The sequence below is a fragment of the Lytechinus variegatus genome, chromosome 10, assembly GCF_018143015.1.
Source record: "Lytechinus variegatus isolate NC3 chromosome 10, Lvar_3.0, whole genome shotgun sequence".
NCBI lineage: Eukaryota > Metazoa > Echinodermata > Echinoidea > Temnopleuroida > Toxopneustidae > Lytechinus > Lytechinus variegatus.
Window position 1 is genome coordinate 936405 of NC_054749.1, and position 20024 is coordinate 956428.

The 20024-nt window shown below is 35.8% G+C and overlaps 1 protein-coding gene across 1 annotated transcript in view; it reads right to left on the minus strand.

Annotated features, from left to right (window-relative positions):
- LOC121422843 (SH3 domain-containing protein C23A1.17-like) overlaps window positions 1–20024 on the minus strand; it is a 125641-nt gene that overhangs the window by 75700 nt on the left and 29917 nt on the right. The window contains exons 2-4 of the mRNA XM_041618054.1: window positions 18809–18860; window positions 17252–17355; window positions 2768–2913 (exon numbers count right to left, since the gene is read on the minus strand). Coding sequence (XP_041473988.1) covers window positions 2768–2913; window positions 17252–17355; window positions 18809–18860 — 302 coding nt within the window. The remainder of the gene's footprint in view (window positions 1–2767; window positions 2914–17251; window positions 17356–18808; window positions 18861–20024) is intronic.

The following is a 20024-nucleotide window of genomic DNA, read 5'->3' on the forward strand; positions in this document are numbered from 1 at the left end:
TAATAACACCTATAGGTGTAAAACTAACACCACCAATTTAACACCGGTGTAAAATAACTGGTGTGGTCCTCTATGTACATGGGTTAACACCACAGTTTTTGCTGTGTACCACAACTGGTATCTTTTAACACATCAGTCTGAGGTAACTGTATTCATGTCATGTTATGGAGCGTTGTGGAGCGTTGTGGCCCAGTGGATTAGTCTTCGGACTTTGAAACAGAGGGTCGTGGGTTCGAATCCCAGCCATGGCGTAATTTCCTTCAGCAAGAAATTTATCCACATTGTGCTGCACTCGACCCAGGTGAGGTGAGGTGAGGTGAATGGGTACCCGGTAGGATTTTTCCTTGAACGCTTTAGCGCCTATCAATATGGCGGCTCAGCTACAGCCGGGGTAATAATATGATACCAATTATCAAAGCGCAGTAGAGTATATGCACATAGTAACTGCGCTATATAAATGGACCTATTATTATTATGTTTAACTGGCAAGACCCCATTCACATTCACTTTCTTGAACTGGTTTCCTTTAAACACTTCACTTCATTGGCATTCTCATCACCATCTCCTGAACTGGTTTCCAGTTGCTATGGGAACACTCTCAGTGAGGTAACATTTTTCGCACAAAAATTAGAAAACGCAGCATAGTATCTATCCACCGTGTGTACTTTACACAGAAATATTTCCTATTGAATGTTACAATAGTTTACTGGTTTAAGAAAGTAGATTAGAACAGGGTATAGCAGTCTGAATGTACAGTATATGACCGGTTACGGATAATTGTTATCGGTCCATGTCACATTTACATGTACTATGTCATTTCTTATTTTTTAATGATATCTTTTCAATTTGTTGGTTTAATATGGTTCTAGCTTTTCAATAGAAGGTAAACAGGGAATAAAGGTAAATGCCAGTTGTGGTAACTATTTCAAAATGAGTTCGAACAGAATCCAATAAAATGACCACCAAAGAGTCTGTTTGTATAAATAACACATATGTGCCAACAGATTCTGGAAGAAATTGTGTAATTGCTGAGAAATCAGCAAATAAGCACAGGATTCGGGTCAAGTGTCGGGCTGACATTCAAAGCAATACACTGTCCCACGTGCGCTCATCTGTGTTGGTGATCTTCAGTGTGACCATTTTTCAGCGCAGATTTCAAGATTTCACAAAGTTTAGTTTATGTAACTGTATCAGATCTAGATCCTTGATGATATACTGACAATTAAGCCTGGTTTTACAAACTTTCTCATGAAATAGTATTTACTGTAACTACTGGCATTTCTCTTTAAGGCAATGTCATCCCAATATAATGTGTACAAAATATAAAAGACAACTGGGGGAACAAGGAATATAGGCTTACTAGTAAAATGCATTGAGGTAACTACTAGAAAAGGCATTGAAGTAAATTGAGTTTTAAAAGCTGCTCTGCAGACTGTCTATTTCAGGTATGAACAAGGCCAGAATTTCCCTATTCTGATGGCACCATGTAGTGTCATCCGACAAAAAACCAGTGTGAACAAGCCCTATGTTGAGTCTGTCTAAGCTCCAGCCATGACTTCAGGCATGACCCTTCTTTACACTGAGGGGGTGGGCTCGGCCCACACATAACAACACCACCAATCCCAGACGACAGTCAATCCAATCACTTCTACATAATTCCACATTTAAACTGATCCTCAACACCCCTATCCCATCAACGATACCCCGTCTGCATCTATTATTGCGCTACCATCTTCTCCGAGAGACAGCGCCGTGAGAGCGACGAAGATCGTGTTGCCTCCTTGAGGATGCAACCATTTTGTAACATGGACCTCAAGTGTCCGTCCAAGCACAAAACACATCCACATGAAACCATGTCAATGGATGGAATGCGAGCGACCCCAGACTACTTTTCGTAGATGCCTCTCCATTTGATGAGGTTTAGGGGATGGGAGAAGACGGCAAATGAAACATTATCTTGATGGAAAGAGAACACCACGAGTCAGCCTCTCTAGGCTGGAGGAAAGAGAAGTGTTGTTCGATAAACATGGTTAAAAGCAAAAGTTGTGCCTGCAATATTTAGCTAAAGAGAAAGCGTGCCACTAGTGATTCCAGTGGATTTTCTTCAGGAACACGGGGAATTCTGGAATGGGGAGGGGAAGGGAAGGGGGAGTACTGCCATTGCAAAGTGGACACCATGGTAATACATGGACTTTCAAAATGAACCCTTGACAAGTATCATTTCTCAATCAAGAGAGGTCAAAGAGGGGTCTCGGAGGGTGTAAATGCCACTAAGTATCTTTAGCCCCACTATTAATAATGCCTCAAATATTCCATTTTCATGATAAGCCTATCCAAAGTTGAAAAATATACTCTTTTCCCCAAGATGTACATACCCTTTTCAGCTCTTGTACATCGCTTGACCATACAAAAAAAATGTACTTGCTTTTGGGTATGAGCATGGTTTCCAACTTGTAGGCAGTGGTCTGCCTCTCCCCCCCCCATGGGGTAGGTTATCATTCATACCAAGGTTTTTTACCTGACTGCTAAGAAAGCACGAATGCCTGTAAGCAAGCAACCAGGGGACCAACGGCTTAAGGTCCTCTCCGACGGACCTGGTAATGAGGATAAATGCCTTACCAAAGGGCACCAGCGCACCACTTGGGAATCAAAACCGGGTCAACGGAATCCAAAACCCCCGCTTTACGGACTGAGCTATCGCACCTCCATGATACTTTCTTTTATGAAAACCAGTCTTGCTTAGCAGCTTCTCTGGCATAGAACTTACCACTGAGTAGCTACCATACTGTGATGCAAGGTGTAGAGGTGTCTCTGAATCTAAGGACATCTCATTAGGATTAGCTCCAGCCTGTAGTAGTAATCTCACTGGTTCTAATTTTCCTTGCCATGCTGCATAGTGAACAGGTCTCATTCCTAATCAAAGCAACCTCAAAAAGTTCAAAATAAATATTTATTTTTTTAATACAGCACAGAGGTTTAATTACTAAAAAAATCAGGGGCCTGTTGCAGAAAAAAAATTGCAATCAATCAACTCTAAAAATCATGCGCAACTTGATTTTCAACCAATCAACAGCGCGTATTTTGGACTTGCGATTGATTTTTTTACTTGCAACTCTTTCTGCAACGGATCCCAGGGCTCATTGTATAAAAGTAAGTACAACTGTGGTAACTTTGCTTTCTAAATGTAATTACCATGGTAACAATACTCAACAGTCAAACAAAACCAAGGAAACAAAAACTTGATCATTGTCAAACTTTCATGATTCATTTATTTATTCAATTATTTTTTTTTATCTATTTCATTATTTTCCTGGGTGGTGGATTGATATCTAACAACAACCAGTCAATTTCCAACTGGTTCAATATCAATTCTCATCTTAATAATCGGAACTTGAAGTAATTGGTAAGTAATTGGTAAATTACTAAAAACAAGACTATTGAACCAGGCAAGAATCTGAATACATGTAAATTCACAAATATATCAATTCTCTTAAGAAATAGGCCTAAGTATTAAGCAATAAATGAAAATTACCCCCACATTCAAATTTGGTTGAGACTTTTCAGTATAAGAATTTGAGCATTTGTAAAACAATCGCCTTTTCGAGTCAAATTCAGTAGAGCTCAACAGTTAAAACATTTGTTTTTTTTCTACCATTTGTTAACCTTACCACAAAAAAGCCACATTAAAACAGGGAAAACCAGGAAGCATGGTTGACTTCACATAATGTCAATAAACCTATTTGCTGAGCAAACTTTATATTAAAATGTTCATGAACCTATCTTAAAATACAACAGCAAACAATTGAAGGATCAAAATGTGTTTTTGATTCATTTTCAATCATCTGCCTATATACACTCTATGCAGAAGCCTTCAATAAGCTTTTATTGTCAATTTCAAATCTGCTAGTTATGCATTTCTAACTCTCAAAAGACCTTGTCATGCAGGATGGGAGTACTACCTGGTATACATGAACATTTAGCTTTAATTTTCATCAGAACATATCAATTTCATTTTTAAAGCTAGCATACAATCCATGATCAATGTATATGAAAGAAAAACATTGAAAGAGATGAAGGTACTATATGAAAAAAGGTTTTTTCATATTACGAGTTTGAAAACATGACTTATTGTGTGTAGTCCCATCCATAGGTATTTGGCACATTGAGCTCTTGATCCAAATAAATCCGTTTGAGTGAAAATAATCTTTGAGCCACACCATATTTACATCCCTCTTCAATGGAAAATGGTTGAACTTCTGAACCCTAACGCAAGCTTGAATAGAAACTCACATTTTCTGAGCTTTTGTCAGCAGTATTACACTAAACTGTTCCATTTCTTACTGCCAAATTTAGAACATTTCACAAAGACCCTCCCTGCAAGGTTGCAAATTTATGGAATTTAGTTTTAGACCTCCATTTCGTTTTCATAAACAACTAGAATTCATGTGAATATGTGCTTATTTGCAACAACAAAATATCACTATTTACTTCATCAAAACAAAACCTACAGAAAGGGACATATTTTGAAAAAGTGTGACATTGGAATGCCAAAACATATTTCTGAATGTGTACACAAGAACAATTTGGCAACTGCTCACATGACATAACAAACGCACACAAGAGACTGCCATTATTGGCACATTAGTGGATGATGCCTTTTACAGGTGTGAATTATGGTTGGATAATTCAGGCCATTGGCCAGCAAGTGATTGACCGCTCTTGACTCAGAAAATTTTGAAGTTGAACGGTGTGACCACCTGCCTTTACTGAGGCTATATTGCCTTGAGTTTCAAGTGTTGAATGACAGATGAATGAGAGAATATTAGGCTGTGCTGCACCATCCGGAGTTTGCCCAATCTCTAGATTTTAGCCAGATCGACCCTCTTCGCAATTAATCTCAAGATTCAAAGAACCCTGTCTCCACCATTGCAAGAAGAGCGATTCCTGCTTGAGCGAGGCATCGATGCATTATAGTCTGATACCGTGAATAAACAATCCCGCACCTATGAATTAGCGCAATAATTCGTAAAATAGCACGCTAATTTGCAAATAATCCCAAGTTGACTTGGGATTGCAATCTCGAGATTAATCCTACTATCTAGCACGATAACTGCCTCTCCATTGCAAATAATCTTGAGATTGTTCAGATCAGGATAATTTGCCGGATCAGGAATAGCGCGCTAATTTGAAAACTCGGGATGGTACAGATGGCCCTATTGACAGAAAAAGATATTTCCAATGCATGCATGAAATACAGCTACTGTACGTGTATCAATCAGATAATTACCAGTCTTGGTTTACACCTGATTTATCTACTTTATATTTGATCTCATCCCACATCTATCGGTGTTCATCCGAACCGGCGTATTAGTCAATTTTGGTCCAAAAATCAATTTTGAGATTTTTTGCAGAAAGGGAAAGTACAAGTCCTATTCTATTCATATCTAAATTTCTAGGCAGCAATTTATTTTAGTTTCTGAGATATGAGGGGATTTACACGGCAATGACATACAATACAGCCTGTATCTGAATACTGAAAACTTTTTTTTCTTTTCAAACAAAAATACATGGTGTACATGTAAGATAGCAAAAATTATTAAATAACTGGAAGAAGTATTTTCTATTCCAGCTCTCAATTCATGTCAGATTGAAACAGGTGAGGTGCGTCATTTCTGAAGTTATATGAACTTTTATTTTTAAGTATCAATTGTTTCCTCTCAAGAAATGTTTTTATTTTTCTTTAAAAATGTTACTTTGAGCACTTATCTTTAAAGATTAGATATCAGAAATCTACGAAATTTTAACCTATTTTTTTTTCAGCCAAGTACATGCATGAGAAGTGATTTTATATCAGAATTTCTATCATTAAATTATTTGAAGATTGAGCACCAATCGATATAAACTGTACAAAATGGAATGTTAAATCAACATTTGAAAGGTTGGAGGAGTGACAACCTTTCCAAATGTTACATCCAACTTTGTATAAAGCTAAATCCAACATTTTAAGTGTTTGGTAGAACCATTTAAAGTGGTAAATGCAACATTTAGAAAAGGTTGTCACTCCTCCAACCTTTCAAAATGTTGATTTAACATTCCATTTTTTAGAGTGTAAACCAACAGGTAAAATCACTGAATTCATAAAATGAGAGATATATCTCTTTCAAATCATGTTTAGGACATACACATTCAGATATGAACTGGAAAAGTACCATTCCTTTGGGGGGGTTTGGGGGAGAGATTACAAAAACTTGAAATAAGCTTTAAGTTTGCAATTTCATATCCTAGATACATGCATCTGTTTGCATCTGTAAACGAGTCTGGGAAAGTCTGAAGGTAAAGCTTTCATACTGACCATCAAAGCTATTGACCTTTGACACTTGGCAAATGAGCAGTACCATGTAAGAACGATTACATCTCATCTTAGCACAGGTATTTCAATCCAGAGCTTCAGCAAGAAATGCAAAACCAGCTAAGGTCAGTATAATCCATACCCCATTTATAAATAAAAGGTATTGTTATGGTCTTCCTTATAATAATACCTTCACTCATACAGCGTTCTGGTTGGACAGCCATGCAAAGGATATAGCTGACTGCAGATCAATGGAGAATCCTTTCTCATCACTCTTTCACTAAGTGCTTTACCTGCCACATTCTTAGGTTCATGATGGAGTGGTGGATTCGTAATGAGACAGGGTTTCAAAGCATAAGACATCTTTGTTTGATCAAGAAGCTCCTTGGTTTGATCAGTTTTTTACGCATCCACTTTCCCAAGTTAATGCCTCAAAGTCGATTCTTGGACCGTATTTACACTGGATTAACATGCTGCATAATATGCTGTATCAAATCACTGTGATGTATTCGTGCCGAGTAACTCCGCAGAAAAAGCATGTGTATTTCATAACACATCCAAATTTTTTTCCAAATTCAGGAAAAATATTAAAGTGCAAAGATTATTTGCTGAGCTCAAAAACTTGTAAAAAATCCCACACAGTTTGATGCGCTATTGATACAGAGTTACTGCTAGATGCAGTACATACTGTCAACGTCCCACGGCTCCAGAGCGGATGATTGACGATCTGTTCATTGAGATGCTACATTTATGCAAAGCGCTGTAACCAGTGGCATACCTTGAATTTTCCAAGGGGGGGGGGCAAATTCTTCTGCTAAAAAATTTGACAAGCAAAAAAAAAGGTCTTCAACCACAAATAAAGGATTTTGTACCAGATTAAAAAAAAAAGGTCTTCAAGAGGAGAGGGCCACTAGTGGCTCGTCAGGGATCGGTTGTGACTCATCAGGGGTTGTGACTCGTCAGGGGCGGGCAGTCGCACAAGTATGAAATAATGAAAAAAATATGATTTTATGTAATAACATAAGAAAACAGAAAGTGGAAATGTGACATCATCAGCCCACCTAATGAATATTCATGACGACCGTTTTCACAAAATATCGCTGAACTTTAAACTTCAATAACTTTATTTGTTATCCGATTTTGATGAAATTTTCGGCATTTTGCTCAGTGAATTCTACTCTATTTATTAAGGCATAAATACTTTCAGCCTGGACCATCCCTTTAACACCCGCTTAACCCTGTTATTTTGCAGGGCCAGATAGTCCCTTACAGCAAGTGGGGTTAGCCCACTTTGCAAAAGTGTCATGAGAAAAGAAAGTGGACTCAGGTTATCCCTGGACTATAGGTGGGGCTTACATGTACTTGCTCATGAGAAAAGGGTATGAATATTTCTTAAAGTGGTAAGTTAGGAAGGAACGTAGGCAAAATATATGGCAAATGAATGTTCACCCCTCATACATATGGCATCATTACAATTTCATATTGAATTACTGCTCAACCTTCACAGTCTATCAAATCTAAGAACAAAGTCTACAAAAAGAGTGCCCTTTTGAATGTTACTGATAAATGGATGTCTGCTATTGATAAGGGAGAAATCGTAGGAGTTGTGATGATTGACCTAAAAAAGGCATTCGACAGTGTAGATCACTCTATTTTGTTTAAAAAATTGGAAATGTATGGCTTTGATAGAATTGCCCTGAAATGGTTTGAAAATTATTTACATGTCGAAAGACAACAATATACTCAAGTCAATGGTGTATCTTCCAGCCTTAGAAATGTAACCTGCGGTGTACCCCAGGGTACATTATTAGGCCCGATTCTCTTCTGTTTGTACACAAATGATTTACCTAACTCACTGAAAAATACTCAGTTGGCTCTTTACGCCGATGATACCTGCTTATTTCACACAGGTACTAACCCTTATCAAGTTTATGAAAAAATCAATAAAGATTTGAATATCATCTCGTTGTGGTTAAAACGCAACAAACTAGCACTTAATATTAATAAATCTGAAACTATTGTAATTGGCAGTAAACAGAGACTTTGCAAGTGGAATCAAGAAATCGAAAATCCTACCATTAAAATTGATGGAAAGGTTATTAAGAAAGTAAGTGTTTGCAAATACCTCGGTGTATTCATCGATGAGAATCTTAGTTGGAATAAGCAAATAGAGCATGTTAAGGCAAAAGCTGTAAAAAGTTTATATCTTCTTAAGAGGATAAGACCTTACATCAGTAAAACAATTTCAATGGTATTTTATAAATCGGTCATTCAATCATATTTTGACTATTGTGCCTCTGTATGGGGAAATACCTCAAAGACTAATTGTAAAAGATTACAAACCTTACAAAATAGGGCTCTAAGAACCGTTCTACAAGTTCACTATTTATTTCCAACTAAATCTATTTTTTCAACTTTAAACATTGACGACTTAGAGATTCGCCGAACTAAACAGCTGGCAATAGTAATGTATAAATTGTTACATGATTTAGGTCCCAATTATTTAAAAGAGATATTTGTTTACCGTAAATCCAATTATAATTCCAGATCCGGTAATATGCAGTTAACATTAAATTTGCCCAAAACCGAATTCGGAAAAAGACGTTTCCTTTTCCGAGGTGCAAAGGTGTGGAATTCCCTTGCAAAACACATTCCATTCGAAACCCCATTAAATACATTTAGACGGAAAATAAACACTCTAGGCCTATCAAACGTACTAAATGACCTCAAGGATTAACTTCCCTGTTTGCATGCTCCCCCCCCCCCTCCCCCTTTCCCCATTTTTTTTTTTTTTTTTTTTTTTTTTTTTTTTTTTTTTAATGGTAATAATTTGATGATTTTTGTTATGCGTTTTTGTATTTTATTGTTTGCTACAATGTATTTTTCACGTATGTAAAGTATTTTTCATTTGTAATCTATCTACTTTGTATGTTTTTAATATCTGGACCCCTCAGAAGAACAGCCGCTAGGCTGAAGAGGGCTATCCAGCCCATGTGTTGGAAAATGAATAAATAAAAAAAAATAAAAAAAAAAAAAAAATCTTCGCTTAATAGCTTTTCAAATCGTATCTCACATTACCATTATTATATTGCATATGGTATATAGCATAATATTTTGAATTTACATTGTAATTGTTATTTTGTTGTTGTTTTGTAATTTCTTTATTCTTTTTGTAATATTGTTTATTTGTTAATTTCAGATGTTTCTTTTTATTTGTAAATCATCAGTCAATGCAGCTTTTAAGCTGCAATCACTTGTTTTAATAAATCTTGAATCATTAATTTTCAGATGCATGGCAGAGGTCTGTCATGAGCCACTCCTCAGTTTGTCGGAATGCAAACATCTCATTCCTTCATGAGCATGTTAAACTGAATTGACTTTCCTAATCCTTCATCAATTAATGATCCTCTACAAATCAATATGGTAGTAGTCTACAATCTCAGACTTTGAATCAATGTCAGTCGCATTTACTGTAGCGAGAATGATGAAAGACGTACGGGAACCTCCAGGTTATACAAAGATTCTTAAACATCATGAAAATGTATTTTCACTTTGACTCCTGAAGGTGATACTCGGAGCTTATTACCAATATATCATTGTATTCATATGATAGTACATGTATGTCAATCAATACAAAATTGACTGCATTCTTTTCTGGAATTGAGACTACAGATACATCTACTCATACAACAAGCTTGTAAATTGTCCACAGTGAGACACTTAATAGGTACTCATTAATACTTGACATACCGAGCAGTTCAATAAGAACATCAGAGGGAGAAGACCATTCAAAACATATTCTACTGCACTTTATAGGCTCACAGCTTCTTGAGCTCTCTCGTTCAGAGATCTATTGGTTTTGAATGACTATGTTCATACATGTATGAGGGGTCTGTATCTGAGCTACGATAGTTTAGTATGTAGTACACACATATTCATTTGCTTCAAGTACAAGTTTAAAGTGCAAATTTGCACAAGCCTTAACATACTGTACAGTAAACATATTTAAAGAAGATCAATTGAAATTTAGAAATACAAGGGTAACGATCATCTGATCAAAACAAAAATGACAGATATTGCTCACTTTACAATTTACATCATCTAATTTTCAGTGATGATTTAAAATTAGGTCCGTAAAAGCCTTTTGTATACCAAGATATGAATGCTTTCTTTACGTTTATATTTACATGTATATGAAACATTTATTTCTTATTTTCTTACATTGTAGTTAAATATTAGCATATTTCATCTAATTAGTAAAAAAGGGATAAATGAATGGCATATTTTAACAAATTTTATAGTTTTATCAACATTGCAATGTTTTGAGATTAAATATACCATGATGACCATGAATATTAAAACCACAAACTGATTTTTAAGTTCAAGGACTTTAGTGTGAACATTTCTAATCTAACCGCTCCTCTAAATGGTGGGTAGACATTCAAATAAACATGATACCACGCCTCTGTGTACTACAAACAACACACATCTTCATGTGAAGTTCAATAAACTTTTATAAACACCTACACAATATAGATTTCAAGTTTCGACAAATATAAATGGCTACATGTAGTAAAAGACCAGATGCTATAAAACTATGCAATATATTTTATACCTAAAAAATATATGGAATTGCCATTATGAAATCTATTGTAATTCAATTAAGAGCTTCCTTATTGCCAAATCTACAAAATTAATGTATTCTCTACCATTAGTACAATACAAATGAAAAAGTGAGGACATAAACATCACAGCTTTCACAGTTGCACATGATGTACAGATAATCCAAATGTACATACATACAATATACATACATACATACATAGATGTAGCCGTTTTGAGAAAAGTGTAAAAATTGAAATGTTATAGCTTTCATATTTCTCATCCAATTTCGATGAAATTTTCAGTGTTGTGCTTCTTAGATTTTTCAATATTCAAATCAAATTGTTGATTGGGTCAACTTTAACCTTTAGGATGGAAAATAAATATTCCTCTTAAGTCGTTTTAGATCACCCGATCAAGTTTTATATCTCCATTAACAATACCATCTTTATCACTTAATTCATTTTCAGTCTTGATGGAAAAAATATTCCATATATTATAATCATGAACAAGTACAGAGCTGATAATAGTTCATATATGTGCTGCACATCTTTTCTTTTTTTGTTGTTGAAAACGTGCCATTATCATATGGAATGCCATATGGTCCTTCAGCTATTAATAAGTGAAAAGGATATAAAAAGAACATCGAGCAATAGATGCTTTGGGGGAAACACATGTAGAGCCAGAAGTACGAGGAAGGCCTATATAAGGCTTGTATATGTTCCATTGGTCGATTAATAGGTCTATGGGATGAGTATCTCTGTGCTATGCCTACTTCATCTGTTCATTCCGCTTGAATGACATGCTTCAAGGTTGGCGATGCTTACTGATCCTTGGTTTCACACCCAATATGTCCAGGAGAATCCGTCGTTTGGAGCCAGAAGCACGTTGATATTACATTAATACCAAGTTAAAGGAAACCTAATTCCAAGAAATAAATTCAGTTATTCCATAATATCATATTTGTTGCTAAGCTCATGCCATGAATGACCTTGGATGGTGTGTGCACGCTCACTGAAGAACATTTGACCATTATTGAGTTTCAAGTTCATTGCATAAAAAAATGAGTTGGTTTTATTATTAAATGGGGAAAAACTCTATACTAAATCCCAGCACAGCATTCGCCAGAAAATTCTGCAGTAAATGATTTTATTTATTTACTTGTTTTCTATATTTTACACTGCAGGGTAGACCTGTTCAGTTATGCAAAACTGCTCTTCAAAGGCGCCTATATAGTAAATGATTACAAATATTGGAATGGTTGTGATAAAAGCGTGACAAATGGATGGCCTGCACTTCATAAATAACTAGACCTGAGTCATCCTGGGTTTTTTTTTAACTAGTGACTTTTTTGACGAAGACAGGTGGACCCCCAAAATAAAAAATATATATCAGAAATCCAGTGTAACCAAAGACTATGAAATATCAACTATTAGTTTTCGGACTTTGAAACAGTGGGATGTGGGTTCAAATCCCAGCCATGGTGTAGTTTCCTTCAGCAAGAAATTTATCCACATTGTCCTGCACTCAACCCAGGTGAGGTGAATGGGTACCTGGCAGGAATTTACTCCTTGAAATGCACTGAGCTCTGAAAGGCTGCTTGAGCTACACCCGGGGATTGATATCCAAGTTCTTTGGAAGCGCATAGGGACGTTACTCATAACGTTATATGCGCTATTCAAGAACTGTCTATTATTCTTATTTATTTCCTTATCTAGACATATTAAAACCTTTACATGATTCCCAAACACTTAATTAACCAAGTAGAAAGTTCTATAAAATTAATAGTACTGAGCAGGATTTCTCAGTTTTCTTGAATTAATTTATTGGTTCAAAATGTAAAAATCATGGTGCATGGGTGCAGCCAATTAGTTCCATTGTATGTTTGTTTGTGATCTTAGTTACTCCACTGCTACTGCCCCTTTTAACAAGAAATCACAAACACAACAAAATGGCTGCACCCATGCCCACCCACAAAAGCAATGGCACCAGTGATATTAATTACAATCACATCCTTGCTACAGACAGATACCAGTCAATGACAACATAGTCCGTATGAATGTTGATCATTCTATATAACTGTTCAATCTACAAAAATATCAAGCAGACTTGTCTCCCTGTTCATTATCCATCTCTGTTTACATTTATTCATCCTATTATGAGTCTGAAAAACAACAAATTAGCCTTTGTGGGGGAACAATTTGAAGTCAAACCCCATGAGAGTAAAGTTCAAAATCAACCTCAACAAATAATAATATACCACTGAAGATGGTTTCCCATTCCATCCAACCTTTTGCCCCCTTCTCCCAGTACCAAATTACAATTTGATTTGATTGTTTGCTTTCATTGTGTTAATGAATAGAGATTGGATGGTTTGTTGATCAAACTTCCGCTCTGGCTGAAGGCAATGCTATTGAAATTATAAAAAAAAGGTAACTTCAAGCACCAACTATTGGCCAAAAGTCGAAAACAACCCAAAAAGAGTTTTAAGTGTTCTAGTGAATAATTTGTTACATGTCCCTGTTAAGTGATAAAAATCAAGATTGAGATCTGAATAGTGCCTTTAAAATTGTATCGAGGTAAATGAATGGTTTGGCCCACTGATATTTCTTATCAGGTATGGGAAAAATGACTATTCTCACAATCTATTCAATAAAAAAAACATGTTGTACACTAAAGTTCCCATGGAATTTGATTTCGATCTTTACACAACATTAAACCTTGACTGAAAATATAAAACTAATGTTAATACTCTGCATTTGATAGCTAAACATGTGGAAAAATCATTTCTTTTCATTAATAAAGTCAAAGAAACTTACTTATCATGATAAAATTACTATTTCTCAGCACACAGATATACTCAACAATAATCCTGAATTTGATCTCCTGAACTTGGTCGGGCAAGTGTTTTGGAATAAAGACCAAAACTACTTGCCCAAATTGGGCAAGCAAAATTCTCACAGTAGAATGACCAAAATTAGGGTCGATGGCAATAACAAGGTAGATCAGGTCAAAAGAGAGAAAAAAGGTCAATGGTTTATATTAAAACCGCAATACTTTCTTTAGAAGAGGTAAAAAAAAATTTCAATGATTTTTCCGGGCAAGTGCAATCGATTTTTGGGCAAGAATATTTGAACTATTCAAAAATTACTTGCCCGACCAGGCAAGTGCTTTTATTCAAAAGTTATGTAGCACCCTGTCCTGCACAAGCTGATACTTTTAGTTGATAAATTGCCATGTGAACACGTGTCAAACTCAAGCTTCTCCTTCAAGGTGTGCATGCAGGTCAATTAATCCCCAAGGAGTTCAAATAATAATAACGTGACCTTTCCAAAAAAATACATGAAGTCTTACAAGTTGTATTCCAAGCACGATGCCGAGTACTACATACTTTGACGAGACTCATAGTTTGTCAGAGCAGCTTCTTTCAATATTTCTTATGTTTGAATTCTGTAAAATGTAGGGACAGCAATTTTTTCGTTTATCGATATTAAATCAAAAAATTGAAAAGCCACTTTGTTTCTTTACTTTTCATGAGAAAATTCATTAATTTACCTTTGCAAAATGGAATTCATTTTCTTGCTGTGTACATTTTTTATGACAACAGAGGATATACATTTAGATCAAGTTTGAAATGGAATTACAGATTTAAAAAAAAATATAGTTCTATAATGTATATAATATAGTATTATATACTTTTTACAGACTTGATATAGATTATACTGCATCTCACAATATCTTGCCATTCATTTGAATTTGTCACATCTTAATTTTATACTGCATCTCATAAGCAACATTTTCAGCAGAGATGTATATGTATCTACATATATGCTTTTAAGGTATTGTTAAACTTTGTGAGCAGTCAATTTAAAAAAATTCTCAAACCAAGATGAAACATGTGTACAAGTGCATGTATTAGAACTAATAAACCCTGAAAACAACCATTATTGAGAATGAAAAGCTAAAACTACAAGGCAAACCCTGATTATGTAAATAGGCGTCTTATAGACACCTAAATAGTACACATAAGTGTATGGGATGAAATTAAGATGGTGTTTCTGGTCACTTTATATTTCAATTTTTGAAGCACCAAATAATTATTTTCGAACGCAATTTTTTCTGGGCTTCATTTTTGTAACATATCGCAGACACAGGTGACAAGTGTGACCTTCTAGCTCAGATTTTTTATAAGTCAAACCAATGATAACCAATCACTTTAAATAGAGATGAAATTATATAATCCTTATGAAAACTAAAATTGTGTTCTTATAAGAATTATCATATTACAATATAACTTACATATCTACAGAATAAAAGAAAGAAGATTAAAAAAAAATGTTCTTTTCCAACACAAAGAATTAAAATCCAATTGATTTTTTGATGTACATGTAGAAGAAATACAGGGATCACCATCTATTACCCGATTTGAAGGTAAATCTGACAAATTGGTTTGAGAAGCTTATCAACAATAGGGAAGGGATTGTGGTTAACTATCCAAGGCAGTTATTTTACAATGCCTCATATCAATGTTTACATGCAGCTACACTCATTGCTCTTGAAATTCAGGTTTGCCTCACATTAGGCGGAGCTGCACCATCCCGAGTTTGCTCAATCTCAAGATTTTAGACCGATCGGCCCTCTTCGCGATTAATCTCGAGATTCAAGAAACCCCGTCTCCACCATCGCAAGAAGAGCGATTCCTGCTCGAGCGAGGCATCGAGCATTATGGTCTGACGCCGTGAATAAATAAACCTGAGTGCGTCTGCACCGACGAATTAGCGCGATAATTTGTAAAATAGCGCGCTATTTTGCAAATAATCCCAAGTTGACTTGGGATTGCAATCTCGAGATTAATCTAGCGAACTAGCGCGATAATTGCGTCTCCATTGCAAATATTCTTGAGGTTGTTCAGATCGGGGCAATTTGCCGGATCAGAAATAGCGCGCTAATTTGAAAACTCGGGATGGTGCAGACGGCCCTATTGCTCTTGACATTCATGTTTGCCACACATTGAATAGAAATCCATATTATGGTTTATTCAAATGACTTGTGATTTTGTGACTTTTTTTGACTTTTTTTTACTGTGATATTGTGAAGCAACTGTGACTTGTGAAGAAATTTGTGAAGCAATTTGTGATTTGTGAAGCAAAAATGTGTGATTTTTTTAAAATCATCACTATTAAAAAGTAAAATGTGAATCTGAGTGTGTGATCAAGTGTTTCATTCCCATTAACTCAAAATTGGGTTGTTTAAGGAAATTATTCAAAATACTTAAATGTGAAAATAAGAAGTTTTTGTAAACTGTATTTCAAACCAAATATGGACATTTTGCAGTTGAACTCTTTGTGTGTGCTAAATATTGAAGTCCCACTAGCTCAGAGAAGAACTGTATAAAAGAAAAAGTGGGCAATCATTATCCCATTACCTTCCCATTCAATATTCTATTCATACAAAGTAGTGTAGAAAATATAATCCCATACAGGAAGAATCATTTGTGATTAAATTTCAGCCTCCATTAAAATGATACATGGGGCAGTAAATCACACAGAATCTTGGGGATGAGGGAATAGCTAAAGTACCATTATACCCTTTTTACACAGGATTTTCTTAACCCCGGACTATCGCTAACCCTGTACTATCCTTAACCCCGTACTATTTTTTTTCCTTTTCACACATGCCAAATTGTTATTGCTAACCCCGGATAAGGAATGCTTGCTTTTTACATACGAAACTCGCTAACCCCGGACTAGTGGTTTTTGTCGATCATTCATAGTACAAGTACTTCACTCGTACACTTTTTACACACGCTAAAATTTCCTTAACCCCGTACTATAGGTGGGGCTAAATTGCTATTTAGCCCCACCTATAGTACGGGATTAAGCTTAGCCCACTTTCGTTTTACACTAGCGATCTTAACCCCGTACTATCGCTCTTAGCACCGCAATTGGTGGGATAACCCTGCTTTTTTGCAGGGCCAAATAATCCCGTACTAAAGGTGGGGTTAGCCCACTTTGCAAAAATGCTGTGTAAAAAGAAAGTGGGCAAAGCTTAACCCCGTACTATAGGTGGGGCTAAATGGCAATTTAGCCCCACCTATAGTACGGGGTTATGAAAATTTTAGCCCGTGTAAAAAGGGTATTAGACACATATGATCCATTACCCATTATCATACCAATATAATCCCCATAGGAGTGAAGACATCAGTATGGATACTTCCAAATGATGCCATTTATCTTTCCCCGAATGGCCTTAATGACCCCCATCTCCCACTTCCATTGCAGGAGATTGGTCTCCTCTCACCTTTGTTGTCTTTGAGATCCACGATGATGTGATGGTGATTGTCCAGGAGGGTTCCCAGGATGCCGCAGTTGCCGTTGAGGGCAGCATGGTGAAGCGCAGAGAAGCTAAACAAGAAGAGATCAAAGTATAATTATTTTGATTTGTTAAAAATGCAATTAAAGACAAAAAATAGGAGTGAGAGAAAAGTATGTAGTATTAGATGGAACTGACACTTTATAGCAGATAAATGACAATTTTTACATACACAAGAAATACACAAAACACATGCAACATACAAACATTTATGCACAGAATCTGAAAATGTTAAAGAACATATCAATATATAGGTGATGTGTCTTTGGGGGATTAACATGCAAGTTTCATATTAACAAAGTATCTGATACATTTTCACTACAGCTTCAATTTATTAAACACATCCGATTTTATTTTGTTGCACAAATTTATGTTAGTATTTCTTGTGATCTGTAAACCACAACCATACCTGTTTGAATATAACCAGTACGACACCTACATGTAATGCATGAATAGCATACATGTAAAACCCCTATTGATAATAGCACAATACAAATTACATGACCGGAGGGCAACTTATGGATAAAACCAGAAAATAATCAGCATAGAATTGTATTCAGCCCATTCTGAGCAATTTCCCTTCAAAACTATTCATTTCTTATTCTAGTTTTGTAGACATAACATTCTCTTTCACATATTCTCCTAAACGACACCCCCACCCCCTTTAAAAAGGGCAAATTTACAGGTTGTTCACATGCACAAGTCAAATGTGTTACATGTACTTTCAATAACTATCTTTTATGATATTGGCCTAATTATGCAAAGGTAATTAATCATTCAAATAAACCAAAGTGCCATCACAGCAGCAATGTTCCTTTATCATCAATGTACATTGTTTTTATATTCAATGGCAGAAAAGAGCAGTTTTGTTCATGTAAAAAGGATTACAACTAGTAGGGAAAAAATCAGAATCATTAATTTCTCAAGGATTTATGAAAATTATCACATGCAAATAAAGCAAAAAAGAAGGAATGGCACGCACAAAGCGAAAAATTGGAAACCGATATGGCATAACAATTATGTATAATAGAGGTTCTACATGTATATTGTATTCTTCCAAATTCATATTAAAGTGAAATAATTCAGGTTCTTTCAAGTGTTGTTTAGGCATGTTTTGAAGAGCAAATTTTTGACAGCCCTTATGAACAACTGCATGCACTCAAAGAAACTATTCATGCTGGGCCCAGACACCATACTATAAAAAGGTTTGCAAACCGAAGCTGTCATTTCTATTTTTCTATTATTCATCCTTTTCAGCTTCTAAAATCCCTTGTATCAGCAATTCAAATAATCCTTGAACTTCAACTATTATCAACCTTTTTTCATATTTCGTCAGGGATTTTCTTCATGAATTCGTTGTTTACTTTACTTTTCCTTTGTCACTTTATCGACTTGAGCATGAAAAATTGCAACTGCCGTCAATTCACATCCAATCGGTAAAATTGTATTGATGCTTGGCTGAATTAGAAGGGAATGTTTGCTTACCCAACGTCATCTTGGAAGTTGAGAGGCGATTTCTTGGAAGACACACTTTTTCCTGAAGAGAAAAACAACAAGAGCATTGTTGATAATTTTGAAACATCATTATTATTTTGACAATCAAAATTCCTGTAATTTGTAAAATGAATTGACAAATAAATGATGTCATACAGTATGACAAATGATGGACAGTTTTTGTGGGGGGGAGGGATTCATAGCGACAATAACAATTATTCTTATAAAATAAGTCGTAAACAGCCATTTCATCTCTAAAATTTTATGATATACAACTACTGTACAACAGAAGAGTGATGATGATCGCGAGGCATGAATTTTCCAAATGAAAATCAAACTCTTGGACATCAGACAGCATGATTCTCTGCCCATTTGATCATATTATCGCTATTCCTGTCCCCAATGACCCCCTCGTCACCCTCAATCATAATTCAGAATTTATGTAGGCCTACCTTGTTTCTATCTTTATGAAATATGAGAATACATGAATCAACTTTTTCATTCAAATGTACAGTTCTCCAGGATTTCTTTAATTGGGGCAGAAGGAACTGATTTGAAAATCGAACTTTCCAGATAACAATTTTCTTTGATTTAGCTATATACTGCTTAATTCAATCAAGGGTGATCCTTAAAATTCACAGGGGTGCACATCCCTTGTGCCCCCACCTGAATCTGCACTGCAATGATAATGACACCAGTATTACCATGCAAAATGAAATAAAGCAACTTGTTCTATCCCCATACACCCCATCCCTACATATCCCTCGATTGCACCTCTCTCACTGAATTGCAATTCCCAGTCACAAACCCCATTATTCTTAGACCCTGTTTACAATGAGAAAAAGGCCGGGCCAAGTCGCAGCCGAGCCCGGCTTAAAATTCACTGTTAATGCTCAAAAAGCCAAATGCAGTACCAAAAGCGGCCGCGCATTTGGCCCAGCTCTGGAGGCTGTCTTTGTCGCGGCTTGGCACAGCCTTTTTTCACTTTAAATGCATGCAGGGCCAAATGCAGTACTACACGCGACTCCTGAAGTGAAAGTATCGTTACATTATAGGAAATGACTTCTAGCTTCACGTTTCGCAATTTTGTCCAGCATGACCCCGGCATACCACAAAATAATCTTTTGTTTACATGTAGAGCGCCACTACAACAAAGAATTGAAAGGCTGAAATTTAGCCCAGGCCAAGCCCGCCACAGTAAACGCAC